At 41.0% G+C, this 16480-nt stretch overlaps 1 protein-coding gene across 1 annotated transcript in view; it reads right to left on the bottom strand.

Moving 5' to 3' along the window:
• Positions 1 to 208: 208 nt before the first annotated feature.
• LARP4 (La ribonucleoprotein 4) overlaps positions 209 to 16480 on the bottom strand; it is a 37025-nt gene continuing 20753 nt past the window's right edge. Inside the window, exons 9-16 of the mRNA XM_053375101.1 lie at positions 15961 to 16170; positions 14858 to 14961; positions 9623 to 9856; positions 9290 to 9338; positions 8095 to 8253; positions 6911 to 7029; positions 5515 to 5680; positions 209 to 5035 (exon numbers count right to left, since the gene is read on the bottom strand). Coding sequence (XP_053231076.1) covers positions 4694 to 5035; positions 5515 to 5680; positions 6911 to 7029; positions 8095 to 8253; positions 9290 to 9338; positions 9623 to 9856; positions 14858 to 14961; positions 15961 to 16170 — 1383 coding nt within the window. The 3' untranslated portion in view covers positions 209 to 4693. The remainder of the gene's footprint in view (positions 5036 to 5514; positions 5681 to 6910; positions 7030 to 8094; positions 8254 to 9289; positions 9339 to 9622; positions 9857 to 14857; positions 14962 to 15960; positions 16171 to 16480) is intronic.

The raw sequence follows: 16480 nt of genomic DNA, 5'->3' as shown, positions 1-16480 counted from the left end.
TACAACTATACTCCCAATGTAGTTAATTAGCCGTATGGGTAAGAACCAACATCCAAAGTAGCCTGTCTGCCATAATGGCATTTAAGATCCACCTATTATATAGTTCCTGCCTGTCCTTCCATTTTGATCGGTTAGTGGTTTTGAGTAATAGGTCTTCCACTGACACATATTCGGCATACCAAGTCATTTAGCATCTGGACAAAGGATGTGTGTCTTTTTAAGGTGGATTTTATTATTTCCTTCTAACGGTTATTTCAGTTTCCCATAGCACCTTGGCAATGTCAAAAACAAATACAAATACATGTATAATTTTAACAATTAAGCATGAACCTACTTTACACATTTTTGTTTTAGACAGCTTTGACAACAGGAATAAACCAAACTGACAAAGTAGAGAATCCAGATAATTACTACTTCTTTTTTTTAAACAGAAGTCTCACAGAAAAGTGAGAATATAAATATCAGAAACCAAACTTTTCCAGGAGAGACATAGCTGAGTGGTTTTGACTGAAGAACTGAAACCATTTGTGCACTAGCCAGTTACATCAGAAATATATTTGAGGGGGGGATTTTATCCATGACAATCTTCTGTAAAAAACACACACCCTCCAGCTACTAAATATAAAATTCTTGAAGCTGTTACAGGTTACTTTGAAGACCAATTAGTTTCCATTTAATATCCTCTGAAACCTACATTAATACACTCATCAGATGTCTTCCAGAGTCCAGGGCTGGAGACCCAGCTAACTTTCATCCAAAGAATATTTTTTTAAATGAAATGTACCATCCTAAAGGAAACCCACACAAAGAATATCTGCTCTCTCTCAAACACACACACATACACACACATAAGAGCATGATAGGCCATTAAAGATTAATGGTAACAATCTTATGTTTCAGAAGGAAATATCAAAAGTTAAAGAAAAAAACCTATTGCATATTTGTTGTAATCACAATTTACAAAAGTTTAAGCTCCCCCCAACCCGAAGTGCATTTCTGTTGCATTTTGTCTGTATATAATGCTGCATTTTACAAATTTGAAATCTGTACACATGTAGCAGGTATTTTTTTTCCTCTCATGTGAATATTCACTTGGGTAACAGTAAAAAGAGTGAACATATTCAGACATTTAGCCGATATTGATGAAATAGTAAGGCCATAGCTATTTTACTACAATAAAAGCATTGCTTAAGTCACTTAATTGCTACTGATCTGCCCGTTTCATCTATTAAGTTTTCTTCTGGTCAGTAAGATGGGTTTAGTTCAACCTACTGCTAAATCTGCATCACACTTTCTGCCAAGCTAAATCAAAAAAAGAAAAGAAAGCAGGAATATTAAGTTCCATGCCAACGGAGTATCGCCCCCTTTTTTCCCTTCCAGAACATAAGTACAATAATAGGACCCAGAGTTATTTACCAATCCTAAAAACATGAAAGGAGGAAAACTCAGAACACTCATAAAATCACCAACAAATGAGAGTTGAGGAAACTGAAAGCTGTTTGCCATTATAATGAATTATTATTTCAACTGATAAGACTCAACAGGCATGTCTGTCCATTACTGACCTTTAAGGTGAAAGGTAATGGCATTTAGGTAGACAGCTTTGACACTGATGTTTTATGGATGAAATGCAAACATCAGCTTCATCTCCACTGTTTCAATATTTACAATGAAAATGCTTGTTTTGGTTATTTTACCAGTACAGGCTATGCCGGTATATATTACATTCATCCAGTATTTTTTAAGAGACAAAGGACAAGGGTTCACATGTTGTTGTTCACTGCCTCAATTTCCCAGTAACTATAAGAATGCTTTGTCCATTAACACTTTAATGCAAAACTATGCAGAAAACAAGCACTGCCACATTCAACATTCTTACAATAAAACAGCAGAATTGCCAGCAGTGAATCTAGTTCTAAAGATGTTATTTCTCGTTTCCAAAGTAATATGGGAAGACTGATGGAGACTCAAGACACTGCCTGAGAATGGACAAGAGCAATAGTGAGCCCAGATAAGTTTCTAATCATGCAATAACTGCAAGAAAAGTTAACAGCACACACTGTTCACTCTCTTTTTAACAGTTGCATTTACTTCATTATTTCCTCTAAACCTAAAAGTTTATAGTAGATTTGAGGGGGGGAGGCTATGTTAATTGAGTTGATAGTTACCAAATATTGAGCCCTCAAGAGTAGCAACTTTACACTGGAAAAAGCTGTTTTTACACACTTAACACATACATTGCACAAGAGCCATAACCCACACAAACACACACACACACACACACACACACACACACACTCTCAGGGTGTATAACACATCCCTTCCATAGGTCAAGATTTTTAACTCACAAGAAAGCAATTGCGAGCTCTATTTTTTTAACATCCAAAAAAGCAAAGAGCTACACTTTCAAGTTGATCTGCTTTTGAACAAAGATTCTACCCATACGTGGATACATAACGCAGGGTTAGGTTTCACACACTCACATTGCCAGGTAATTTGTTTTGACTAGCCCCTTTCCAAACAACTACATTCTCTCTGAATGACAGACAACCATATATATATTTCCAGAACTCCTGTCGGCTCTTATAAATTCAAATACATCTTTAGTTTGTAATGTCACAATACGTGTCTACCCTAAGGATAACTGTCGCAGTTCAACCTTTTTTTCCAATCCAAGTGCAGTAATTAGATTTATGATCTTAAAAAAAGAATTTTTGAAGTACTCTTCCATACATTTTGCAGCGTTCTTAACACTTTTAAATATTTTTCACCTTTTGTGGGTTATGTCCATACAAAAATAGCATTATGAGTAAACCAAAATGGGTTTCTGTGTTAACAGCTGTGATCAATGATTTGTGTAAATTTAAAGACTGCCAAACCCAGCACATGTACTTTAAAATGAGTAATGATTAATAACATGCATAGAAAAAAAGAATATCAACTATGTAAGTACATATACACTTTTCAATCAAATAAAAAAGTGATTGCCAAGCTGAATAATAAGTTAGAGAAATGACAAATCTAACTTTATATATATATTTATATACTTATAAAAATAGATATGAGTGTTCTCAAAGCCATTGATAGAGAATGCCTACTGAGTAAAAATTGCCAAGGGTTATCTGGCTAAGAAAATCAGAAGATGAACATTTTCACAGTTAAATTATTTATCTGCCACTGACATTTTAAAGTTATCACTAGCATATATAAACTAGGGTGTGGTAGTATCTCGCAACTGCATTTTCCAGTGTTCACAACTAACAACTTTAGATTTGTTATACTTGCTATTAACTAAAGAAAGGTACACTTGGTTGTTGCAAGATACTTTCCCCTAACACTTTAATACAGAACCTTGAACCGTAGCATGCAGATTTTGGCAGATTTAACTTGTTGCAGCTTTTCTATTCCTTTTATGACTTACTACAGTTACCAGCTTATAACCCAGACTGCTCGTTACACAATGTTGTTAATCTAATTAACATAAAGCTATGTAAAAATCCTCTCCAATGTTCTCCAGACTAACTTGGAAGTTTCCATGGCTATCACCTCTAAAAAACCGAGGAAACCTATTTACCAAACTTGCTGTTTTAAAAGTCTGCCCTCTACACAAAACCTGATTTCCCGTATAGTATGAAGTGCTTTTTTCAGTAGAAAGAGCTTTTTCAAGATACAGTATCTATCAATGCAAGTCACTCTAGAGGCCCATCCATGTATCATAGCAAGGCCAAACTTCAAACTGACTTGCCTCACTTCTACACAATTAAGCATACTGAAGAGATGAAAATCCAAGGTCATTAAATGTGATAACCAGAAAAGGACCACTGTGCACTTTTTCTGTATTAGTCCTGCATCAGTACTGGAAAGACTATTCCAGCTAGATGTGCATAATTCTGTAATAAAGATTTAGAGAAAAATACTAAAGCAGTGGGGGGAAATAAAAATAATGCAATCCCTAATTAGGGGGAAAGCAAGTACAAATTAAAACCTTGCCCACTATTCATTTACTAATCTTGCTGTTTGTATAATCCAAAGTAAAATATCGAGTTTTAAAAGCTGACCAAAATTAGTAAGTTCAAATACTACATTTCCAAAACACAAAATACTACAGTAGTACATTCAGTTATCAGCAGTGACTAAATCATGACATAACAAGTATGTGGCTACACTCATTCATACTGACCAAGCATGTCAGTTTTGGGGCTGATTTGTAATGCAAGGCCATTAATGGCATACACATCATCCTACAAGCCGTACATTAAATAGATTTAAAAAGTAATTTATAACTTTTACAGAAATGCTTTTTTCAAAAAAGAAAAAAAAGGGAAAAAATATGTTGCCTCTTCTTTCTCCAGGCGAGGAACATGCTATCGTGTGTATGTATTTGTTCCTCATTTTCAACAAACTAATTCATAACCCAAGACTCTACCTTCAGGCAGGAAACCCGCTGCAAATTAAAACAAAAAAAAAGTTACAAAAATTATAATCTTTTATCATATTTATATTGATTCAATTCCTCCAGCATTTTATATATCACTTTGAGATGAATATTGGGACCTCTTCCAGCACTCTCACACCGCAAACTCTGTGCTCTGGAATTCAGTGTCCGCTTTCCCCACATTTGAATTTCTCACAGCTGGCCAGTTTCTCCTCTACTGCTCATTAGTCCATAGTTATGATTAAATAAAAAGTTTGATCAATTTTCCTTTGGTGATCGTGGTGGCACGTACTGTTCCTTGCCAACACGCCGAGGCGCTCCCTGAGGAGAAGACCTACGTCCACACTGGCGCCTCTGTTCCCTGATTTTTCCTGCGGCTCCCTTGGGAGGCCCGTTGCCCCTGAAGACCGCAAAGTCCTTAACCCGTCCTTCAGGTTTTTCGCACGCCTTCTCTCCAGCTCTTTCGTGGGTGCCATTTTCTTCTGTTTTGGCAGGAGAGGTTACATTGGTACGCAGCTCCCTAAGCGGCTGAACAGGAACTGGAGCCATCTCTTTTGGGGGTTTCTGGCAGACTTCAGCATAGCTGAGCTTCCGGGGTTGCTTTGGGTGTCAAAGAGAAAGGTTTTAGTGTGCCAGAATACAAAAGGACAGCATGCTGGATAGCATTTTAAAATAAAAAACAAGTACAGTGGTACCTTGGGTTAAGTACTTAATTCGTTCTGGAGGCCCATTCTTAACCTGAAACTGTTCTTAACCTGAAGCACTTTAGCTAATGGGGCCTCCTGCTGCCACCGCATCACCAGAGCATGATTTCTGTTCTCATCCTGAAGCAAAGTTTTTAACCTGAGGTAATATTTCTGGGTTAGTGGAGTCTGTAACCTGAAGCGTATGTAACCCGAGGTACCACTGCAGTTTCTCTTCAGTCAATGCAAAAGTTTATTTTATTATTTTTTTCAACAGCCCCCTCCATCCGAACACAAACCTTCACTGCAAATACTGGGGTGAAATTCCCACATTCCCCAAGGCTTGGAGGTGTTTATTAAAGACATTGAAAACCCACTGAAAGCAGACACCCTTACCTGTACTGTCACAGTAGGCATCGTGTTCGTACTGGTTGTAGATGAAGTGGTGTTTGTCCTAGGTGATTTTACAGTACTGAGGGGGCACACAGGTGAAGGTGGCGAAGTCTGGCTTGCAACCTCTTTCTGCGCTTGGACCTCTTCCAGCTTATCTGGTTGAGTGGCACTGGTAAATCCAATGAGAGTTTGATATTACACCTTGCACAGGAACTTGCTGGGCTTCTTGAAAATGATTTCTTGCATCCAAAGCAATCATTTTCCAGGTATGGGAACATATTTAAAGGCAGGGGGCACAGATTCCATATGCTCCCTTCCCTGTGTGCATGTTGAACGCATCATCACACACAATGCCAGCCCACTCCCACACAATTAATCATATCATCATAGGTCCTGCTCCTTTTGTGCTGTTATGCACTAGTCGTATGAGCAACACATTTTTTTCATTGTTTTTATATTCATTTGTCTGAGAAACATTAAAATACAATAGCCCAGTTTGCATGGAATGTAAAGCCAAATAAATGGCTTGGCACAAAACAAGCAAATATGTGGGTGGGCCACAAATATGTGGGTGTAGCCACCGCTCTCCTCCCCTGGTCTGGCAGTGCTACCCAGGACTAAGCTATGGTTTGGTTTAGTATTAGGTCTAAACTCAGGCTAGTGATTTGTCTCACTTCAAACCCCAAGCTGTAGGCAAAGGCTTGTTTCTTGGGTTTACCACTTGTGGCTTTTCTAGGGGAAACAAACTATGAGCCCAGATTCAGACTTAACACTAAGCAAACCACAGGTTCTCCTTGGCTAACAGAGCAAAACCAGAAGTGTGCTATGGCCTCAATCTTCACTGCAGAGGCTCATCAGCACCAAGTCATTGTTTGGCTTAGAATTATGTTTGAACTGGCTCCGAGTGCAAGCATGTTCCTCCATTTAATCTGCTTGCTCTTAAGACTCACAAGTGAGCTCTTAGGAATTGTTTACATATTTTAAGGATATTCAGTATAACCAGATATGGGGACCCAGATTACTGCACAGTACCTTTTAAAACAGAATCATCTGTTACCAGACATCTGAGGAGATAGGCAGCACCATGAACTACTTCTTACAAACATGAAGAGTACACAAAGCATTCATCAATTAAAGGGAAAAGGGCAGGGCATTCTGAGTATAGCTGCAACTTTCACCCATACTATTATTGATATTTGCTGTTGTCTTTTGTTTAACTAGCTGCCCCGTAATTTGCTTCCCCCCTTGGTTTTCTTTTTATTGATTGCATGTCACTTTGAACAGCCTGCTGGCAGAAAATGCCTCTAGTACTAAAACAAACATAAATATATTTGCCCTTCCCTTTCAATGCAGCTACATAGTTCCAGGTGCAACTTAAAACTAACACTTGTCTCCTTACCTTAATCCAGGAACATCAATCTCACAGGGAGAACTGGCACTCATGACAGGCTGAACAGTACTCTGGCCCTGCTCTTCCTGAGTAGATGTTATACAATCGACTGGCAACTCTTTGTTTTCCTAGAGGAAGCAAAAGAAACGATGTTTTCAACAATACAGACTAAGATAACAACTCACATGAGTCACAGCCACAAACAAGGGGCACACAAACATTTTAAAATAGGAATGTCATTCAATCAAGCCCGCAGAGTACATACATTAAAATGGATCCTTTACAAGTTTGTAAAAGCAGCTGCACTTGTCTACTCCAGTACTGCACACACCAGCAGCTATAGCAGGGGTGAAATCAGTCTTGTATTTAAGCCTGGTAGCCACAGTGGCCACAAACTGCATGCAGGTGAGTGAGGGAATTGGCAGAGGAGCTCTCAGTCCCTCCTATGCTCACAGCATAGAAAACTAGACACGCCCCCAGAGGAGGCAAGCCATTTCCACACACAGCACAGACCTAGAGCAAGCTGCTGTGGGGGACAGGGGGACGGGACAGATCTCGTCACATGACTAGTTACAGGTCTGATGGGGCCTTCGGCAAACTTGTATCTAATGGGTCTCCAACTCTTGTCACTGGGTCCTGTGGCAGGCTTAGCTGATAGCAGGCTCCAAAGCGATGCTATATAGGGGCACGGTGGGAAATTTAAATGGTGGCTATACTCAGGAACCTAGCACTGATTCAGTAGCCAAGCAAAATAAAAAATAAAGGCGGGCCCAGGGCAAGCATCACTGGTGACACCTTCCAGGGCACTGGCCTCCTGGCCTTCACTCTCCTTCCCTCTTTTGTGAGCCCCTAAGCAGGCAACTCCATTTTGCAGGCTACTAACCTGTATGGACTTATTTACAAGGGTGGCTGAAATAAGCCTGGCTCAGATTTCTCACCCAGACATTCAGCCCCACTAGATGTAGTGCTCCTGTATGGACTCCTTGGAGCAAGACAAGGTTATGCACTGTGTAGCAAGCATTCTAAGACAGGGGTGCATTTGTTTTATTATCGGTCACAGGATTTGGGGCCGGGCTGGTGGGAAGCAGCCACTTTCTGCTCTCTTCTAACAAACTGTGCCCTTGATTAGGGCAAGACTCACTCTAACCTCCCCTTCTTGCTCTGAGATTAGGTCAAGCGCTGAGATTAGGTACCTTTTCTTTGCTTATTCCTTTAACAACGTCCGACATCCTACTCTCTAAGACTGGGTCCCCTTGTGTTTTTATCATGCTGCCAGGCAATGGAGGGAAATTCGAGGCTAGCAAGTCAAACTTTGGTGTCAAAGTCTTAGTTTCAGCTGAAGGCGGAGGCCGCTAAAAAAGAAGATAACATGTTAATATACGGTGAAGGAGTAACATACTATGCCCCACCCAATCAATATTCAATCAAGAGAAGAAATTGAGTAACACACTTCTTCCCTCCATCCGGATACCCTTGCAAGCCATATTCATGCAATACAGTGAACGGGTTCACACGCAATGCTAAATCAGACTGCGGCTTTCAATGAAAGCATGAGCAAGTAGATTCCTGGATAGAAGATTGCAGTCGTGCTGCTGCTGCACTGCTGTGAGCTATGCCATGATTTGCCTTAGCATGCCATCCACACCCAGGCTCATCATTTGCATCTTCCAGTAAGCTTAAGAACAAACTGTGGTTACACAGCTTGTGGTTTGTCTGGAGACAAACCACAGGCCTGGGTCCAGACGATATGCTAAACCAAGCAAGCCACGACTTCACTCACAGCAATCGCAGGACCAAAGGAGAAGCAAAAAGCAGCCACAACATCCTCTTCAGAAGTCCCAAGTGCTTGTATTTAGGTATCGCTGTGATATCCATATCAGTGAGAAAATATCCAAGTACTATTGAAATTCGCACAAAATGAGATTTCAAGAAAATATATTAAATGGAAATTGAGAGCAGTATGACTGTGAAATCTAATTCCATTACATGCAATACAGGTGGGAATGAAGAGAAGGGTCACTGTTTGAGCAGAAGGGACGAATGGTCCAAGCCACTATTTTGGAAATGACAAAACCTCTTTTGGCATATGAAGGGCCATCACAGGGGCTGTTTTACAGTACAGTGGTACCTCTGGATACGAACAAGATCTGTTCCAGAGCCCTGTTCGCATCCAGAGCAGAATGCAACCCACGTCTGCGCGTGCCACGATTCGTCGCTTCTGCGCATGACGTCATTTTGACCGTCTGCACATGCGGCGAAACCCGGAAGTACCGCGTTCCGTTACTTCCAGGTCGCCGCAGAGCACAACCCAAAAACGTTCAACCTGAAGCAACTTCAACCCGAAGTATGACTGTACAAATATTCCTTTTAGTAAACCCAAAACCTTACCACAAGTCTGTCATCTTCCCGTCTTCTCCGACCTCTGAAAATGTTTCTCCTGTAAATTAAGCAAAGAGAAAACTTCCATGAACTTTCTAACTATTTTTAAAGCTGCTAAAACTGTCAACAGCTTATTGATATGATTATATGCCCACCCATCTTTTATTCCCTGTGTTTTATTGGAGTTTGCCTGGTTTTGTGGACACCCTAGAGCTGGTAGAAAGAAGGTTCCCTCATAGAATTAACACTAATATCTTTACAGCACCAGTGTTAATATTATAATGCAACTTTATATAGTTGGCAGAAACCTTAAAGCACACCGGTAAATGATGTATTCCTTACCTGCCTCGGCTCATGCCATAATCACCATTTTGCTCTATCTGTGTAACAGAAGAATCCTTCGGTGAATAGCTTTGATCTTGGTGTCCTGACAATGAGTTTGCTTGCCGTTCCGTTTGGAAGTTCCTTGAGCTGGCTCTGTGCAGTTGTCCATCTCCTACGGACACAGCACTGACTGCGGATGTTACTTCAGCAGAATGTTCAGAACTACTTGACAATCGGAAATGGGGCTTCACGCTGGATATGTAAAATATGTGGACATAAATTAACCCAACAGTACAAAAAGGTGCTCCTGTCAACAAACTAACCAACACATTAAGAACTAAGGAATCCTAGTAGTATTTTTTCCTAATAACAATACAAATCTACATTGGCCACCAGCACCACAACTGTGAATTGACAGAATACAATGTTTGAAAGCAAAAACAAGGCTACTTTTTTTACTCAGCTTGGTTTTTTGTGCCTGTCAAGTTGTGTATCTATATAATCACTCTAATCCATTTTCAGGTTCAGCTCAAAATCCAACATTCATTTCCTACCTTCAAACGAGCATGCCCCCATTTCCTTTGTCCTCACCTATTCTGAGATTAAAATATAGGGCAAAATAAGGGTCTCCATAATTTTTCTTTTTTGGGGTGCAATTAATCGTGTTAAAACAGAACATTACTTCCCCCTTTTAAAAGAACAAAAACCACTCAGTTTCAATATGCACTGACTCCCTGTATGGATGTGGTATCCAGTCAACACTAAGCTTATAGCTTGTAAAATAAGGTCCCCAAATGCAGTCATTATTATTTTCACGGGGACATTCCCAAGGGAGCTGAAGAAAGCAGTGGTGTGTCAGCTCTTAAACAAAACTTCATTAGATGCTTTAGATCTATCCAATTACCACCCAGTTTCAAATCTTCCATATCTGGGTAAGGTAATTGAGAGAGCGGTTGCTGAACAGCTTGGCAGGTTTCTGGAGGAAACATCGGCTTTAGATCCATTTCAGTACGTTTCCTGTCCTGGTTTCAGGACCAAGATGGCTCTGGTCACCCTAACAGATGATCTCCCTAGACAACTGGATCGAGGCAGGTCGGGACTGCTGATTCCTCTTAGATTTGTCCTCTTAGATTTGGCATGATCTTCTGGACACCTCACTGGCTTGGGGATATAGGGCACAGCCTGGTCGGGGACAGAGGGTGGCACTAGGGAGGGAGATGTCGCGCCACTCCTTGGTGTGTGGAGTGCCGCAGAGCGCAATTCTCTCCCCGATGCTTTTTAACATCTCTATGCGCCCCCTTGCCCAGATTGTCCTGAGCTTTGGGCTGGTTTGTCACCAATATGCTGATGACACTCAGCTCTATCTGCTGATGGATGGCCACACTGACTCAGCCCCAGACACACTGACCAGATGCTTGAAGGCTGTGGCTGGATGGTTTTGTGGGAGCTGACTGAAACTAAAGACAGAGGTCCTCTGGCTGGGTCGGAATGGCATGGGGTGAGGGACCAACTCCCTTCTCTTGCGGGGGCCCAATTAGTGCCAGTGCCTTCCGTTAAGAGTTTGGGTGTAATCCTTGACGTCGCCCTTTCCATGGAGGCGCAGGTTACAGCAACAGCTAAGGCAACATTTTCCCATCTTCGCCGCATTAAGCAGTTGGTCCCTTACCTTTCCTGCCTCAATCTGGCCACAGTGATCCATGCAACGGTCACCTCCAGGCCTGACTACTGTAATTCGCTCTACACAGGGCTGCCCTTGAAACTGTCCCAGAAACTCCAGTGGGTGCAGAATGCTGCAGCAAGGCTCCTCACAGGGTCCCTGCCATGGGAGCATATTCACCCAGTGCTTTACCAGTTGCACTGGCTCCCGGTGGAGTACAGGCTCATGGTTCAAGGTGCTGGTTTTGACCTTTAAAGCCCTTTGTGGCTTAGGGCCCTCGTATTTACGGGACCGCCTCTCCTGGTATGCCCCGCAGAGGACCTTAAGGTCCATGAATAACCATAGTTTAGAGGTCCCAGGCCCTAAGGAAGTCAGGCTATCCTCCACCAGGGCCAGGGCCTTTTCAGTGATGGCTCCGACCTGGTGGAATGCTCTGTCCCATGAGACTAGGGCCCCACAGGATTTAAACTCCTTTTGCCAGGCCTGTAAGACAAAGCTATTCCACTTGGCCTTTAATTTGAATTCAGCCTGATCTTTTATTTCCTTTCTCTTTCCTCCCCCTCCCCTTTTATGAAGATTACCAGCTCTGGGACACCACAGCCAATTCTCCCCTAGCCTCCTCGCTGGCTCAAGTAGGACTAATTCAGCCAGCTAACCCTGGTGACTATCTAATATTTATTGGATGGATTTCCTACAAATTGATTTTTTAACTTTGAATTTTATTGTTATTCATGCTTTTATACTGTATTTTATGCTGCTTCTATATTGTATTACAATTAAGTGTTTTAAATTTGTTGTTAGCTGCCCTGAGCCCGGCAGGGTCTAAATGAAAATTAATAAAGAATTGCATCCCAATAAAGAATTGCATCTCTGTGAGGAAGGCCCAAGAGGCAAATAACTCCAAGGAATCCTTTGCCATTAGGGGATCAAGGTACAAGTAGTTTCTTTGAAAACACTCAAATATATTTGGGGGGGGGTCCTAAATAGACTTACTCAGAATTAGCTGGAAACACTGTAAGGTGGGTTTGAGCAGAACACACCCTGCTAAACTATTCTGTCTGTTGTGAGTGGAGGGGGTGTACAGCCATCAATTTAGTATCACAGTATTAATAAATCTAATCCTTAATGGAAAAACTCTTTATTGGCCCAAACCGTAAACTTGATTCAACTTCAAATGTCACAAATGAGTTTGCAAAAGTCTGAAATATATTTAGAAACCAGTTGGTAACTACTACTTCTTTTTGCAGTTACTGGAATCAGCTAATCCATCCATCCCCATTTCAAGGTGGTTATTAAAGTCATCATAGGACATCAACAAAAACTGCCAAGAGGGTCCAGAATGCTTTAAGACCTAAATGCAGAGACTTCTATAGCTTTTCTTTTGAGAAATGACTCCTTATACGAAATTAAAGAATTGCAGTGTAGTACAATACAAATCACACTAGTAATAACCAAATGAACAGTTTACAAATTCCAGAATAATGCTATGACCAGGACACTGTACAATGAAATAGAAATATGAAACTTTTAAAACCAGGTTTCAAGGTGTGAGCCAGCCCTCAGATCTCATAATCTTAGCTGTCATTGAGAAGGGCACACATTCTTAGCCTAAGCAAGAGAAAGAGAGACCAAAGAAAGAAAACAGCAGGAGAGAAAAGTATGAGAATATTAAGAGATGCTCAGACTTCGATTGTTAGGCCCATTTTCTCTCATGTGCAATATTTATCATCACAGGGCTGATACTCAGAATCCACATCTCATTCTCGATGCTGCCATAAAATAAAAAATGCACAACCGTCTGATCTGCCAAGAAATATTACTCAAAGGCACATGTATCTCCAAAGCTGTGGTGTGATTTAATCCTACAGGATATTTGCAAAGATTAGAAATATTTTGTTCAGCTGGGGGGGAGGGGCACGGCATAGTTAAGGCAGGCCAAGATATTTGTTTTCCTAAAATGTATGCCCACTGACAAAAATACTTTTGTAAGGAGAAAATCACTTTCCAATGTGGTTAGATAATTTTGTACAGCTCTGAAACCAAGCTTTAAAAGCTTACTATATAGTCATGTAATAATATTAAAACAGCTGGAAAAGACAGATACACATTCATACTGCCTAAACCAGAACATCTTCTGGTTTAGATTAAAAGCATAAGATGCTGAAACTTTCTAGTCAATCTCCAAGCTATGGCAACTGTAAATTAGGATATGAAAGATATTGATAATCACAAAGAGGACATCCTCTCAGCATCTTCTACATTTCCCCCAGCTTTTCACTTAGTACAAGCAATTCCACAGAAAGTAGGTTCCACATGCTGGTGGCATCTAAAACTCAGTCCATACCAAAATGTCTCAGCCTGTCTTACTAAAGGCTTTAGAAAGCCAAGTGCCTGCACAAACCAAGTTTTATTGAGTTTCAGTTAAAATTAAAACACCAGTACCACCGGTCCCGTTGTTGCTGAAATTACTGTATCATAGTCCAACTTCTGTTAGTGATACTGTCTGACGACCCTGAACTTTGGCCTCCCCAAATGTGTACAAAGGCTGTTTGCAGACGAAATCTCACAGAAAGCAATGACTGTGTTAACCTAGCACACTATCATTTTCAGTAATTACGAGTTGCTCCTATTTACTGGATTTTTTCTTTTATGAATGAGTATATCTACACTCAAATCTTTACAGCTGCATCAGAACAGAGTCTAATTTGGTAAATGAATTACAGAGGTGGAGACAATATGTCGGTTATAACAGAAGTAGCTTGAAATGAACTGGTCATTGAGATGTTGTACTGTACAACTGCACTACACCTTCCTCCACTGCACACCCAACTGGAGAGAGCATTCCTTTAAGTGTGTCACTGATAAACACTTCAATACAACAGAAGAATGAGCCTGCAATGCAGGGGTCGGGAACCTCTGGATCACAGGCAAATTTTGGCCTGCAAGGGGTCCAATTTGGCCCACATAGCCTGTTCCCCTAAACCTCATCCACATGCTCATCAGCTGATGCCACTGATAAGTATTAAATTTTGCATTGGCTGTGCACCTAAGGCAGCAGGATTTAATCACTGCTGAACAGTGGGGGTTAAATTCTGCTTAGTTCAAACAGGAGTGGGCAAGGGTTTCTGAAAGTTCCCTACCTTCTCCCTGCTGCTGGTCTCACACCTTGTGGAGCTACTGTGAAAGCAGCTTCTCCTGAGCACAGCAAGGATGGTAAAAATCTGTGGTTTCTTCCTCCCTTCACAACCTGTCATTGCCTTCAGTACAGGGGTGGAGACATGCTTGCAGCCAAGAAGCAGTCCCATGGCCCATGCATATCACAAGAACAGCAGCAAATCTTATTGCGAACTACACCCAAGACTTAAAACATTTTGCGTGGTGAGCTATAGCAAATATAAATTTATGAAGCTGTTTCCTAGCTAATCCTAGGAACAGTGGAAGCAAATTCTAGCTTGGAATTGAAAGTTCTCTGAACTGGAACCTGTCTCCGAATGGCTAAACAGACAGAAGGGAGACAGCTGCATTGATCAAAAGAATGGCTAACAAGACAGATGCAGTCATAGGACTCCCAAAAAGGGTGTGGCCAGTTTTCTTACCGGTTTCTATGGAATGGGCGAGCTATACTTAATCCAGCAGCATTTGTCTTGTACGATCCTGGTGAATTGAAGCCATTCACAAATCCACCGTTAGGAAATGGAGCCTGCAGCAGACACAAAGTATATATCAAGAGGTAGCATAGAGGACTCATCCCAATGAAAACAAAGCTTCTTTAACTAGAAAACTGAAGACCACAACAGTATACTCAAAACCAAGTTAAGTATGGTTCCCTACCTCTACATTTCCACCAACTGTATACATTTCCCCTTTAACAGAATACTTAGCTGTGGGGCGAGGTAATGCTATACCGAGTGGAGATATTCTCCTTAAGAGTATGTAAAGGCTAGAAAGTCAGGGCTCACATAAGAAGGCAGGAAAATGGGGACAAGATATGTTAGCTCAAGCAAGGAGAGGAGAAAACCAATGTGTGGTTTCTCTATATTAACAGCAAGAATTCCCAGTTTCAAAGGCAGGGCTTGCTGAGGATAATCTTGCATAGCAGGGCTTCTTCAACATCTCTCCAAAACCCATATCCCAGTGGCTGTAGGTGTGAATTTCTGCAGTGATTATCTATCACTAGTTTAAAATTAAAAGGTCTGTGTGTAAAGGCCTCGACTCCTCAGTAGCTTACTTCCAGAGCGACTAGTAGAATGCTGAACATTATTAAACCCACTAATTGTAGTTCATAGCTAGAGAAGGCTCAAATTTATTATTGTTATTCCACTGCAGAATCACACGGTTTTTCAAGCAGGCCTTTAAAACCACTCAGTAATTTTGAATAAGACAGTTTATCTGTATTTAGTACTGAAAATGCTTAAAGACTATTTTTAAAAATACCGTATTTTTTGCACCATAACACTCACTTTTTTCCTCCTAAAAAGTAAGGGGAAATGTCTGTGCGTGTTATGGAGGGAATGCCTACGGGTGGCATGCCTACGGATTTTCCTCCTCTAAAAACTACGTGCGTGTTATGGTCGGGTGCGTGTTATAGAGCGAAAAATACGGGTACTCAAGTGGTATTTAATGACATAACAGTGTTCTTCAGCCGCCAAAGAAAGATAAACCCAGGTGACTCACACATGAGACTTAAGCATAAGCTTACCAGTGGTGTTTCAAAATAAGGTGCAGGGTTTGGAGACCATGTCTGAGGCACAATACTGTAGATGGAGTACTGCTGAGGACTATATACAGGCTGCATAAACAGTGGTGAGGCAAACTGTGCTTGTGTTTGAACAGGTTGAACATACACACTGGAATCCACTACCCGGTAACCATTCTTGGCAAAAAATGTGTTGATGGCTTTTATCCTGGCCTGTAAAAGGAAGATGAAACCACAGCACATTTACTATACATGGCGACAAGGCCATTAAAAGGTCTGTGTCAGAGTAAAAGAAAAGAGGAAGCCACAATAATTTGTACTACTTCCTTCATCTATCAGGTTAGCCTGCAGAACTAGCTTTTACAAATTGCTAAGAATGCACTTTCAACAAAGTTTACAATTCGGTTTGCTTCTGGGATGAAGTTCTATATTCCAAATACCCAATATAAGCCTTCCTTCCAAAATGTCACAACAATTAAAACTGACTATTTAATCTAACACTGTCATTCAATATTATTGAGAC

The sequence above is a fragment of the Podarcis raffonei genome, chromosome 2, assembly GCF_027172205.1.
Source record: "Podarcis raffonei isolate rPodRaf1 chromosome 2, rPodRaf1.pri, whole genome shotgun sequence".
Taxonomy (NCBI): domain Eukaryota; kingdom Metazoa; phylum Chordata; class Lepidosauria; order Squamata; family Lacertidae; genus Podarcis; species Podarcis raffonei.
The sequence above is the reverse complement of the archived record's forward strand: the minus strand, read 5'-3'. Positions and strand labels throughout refer to the sequence as shown.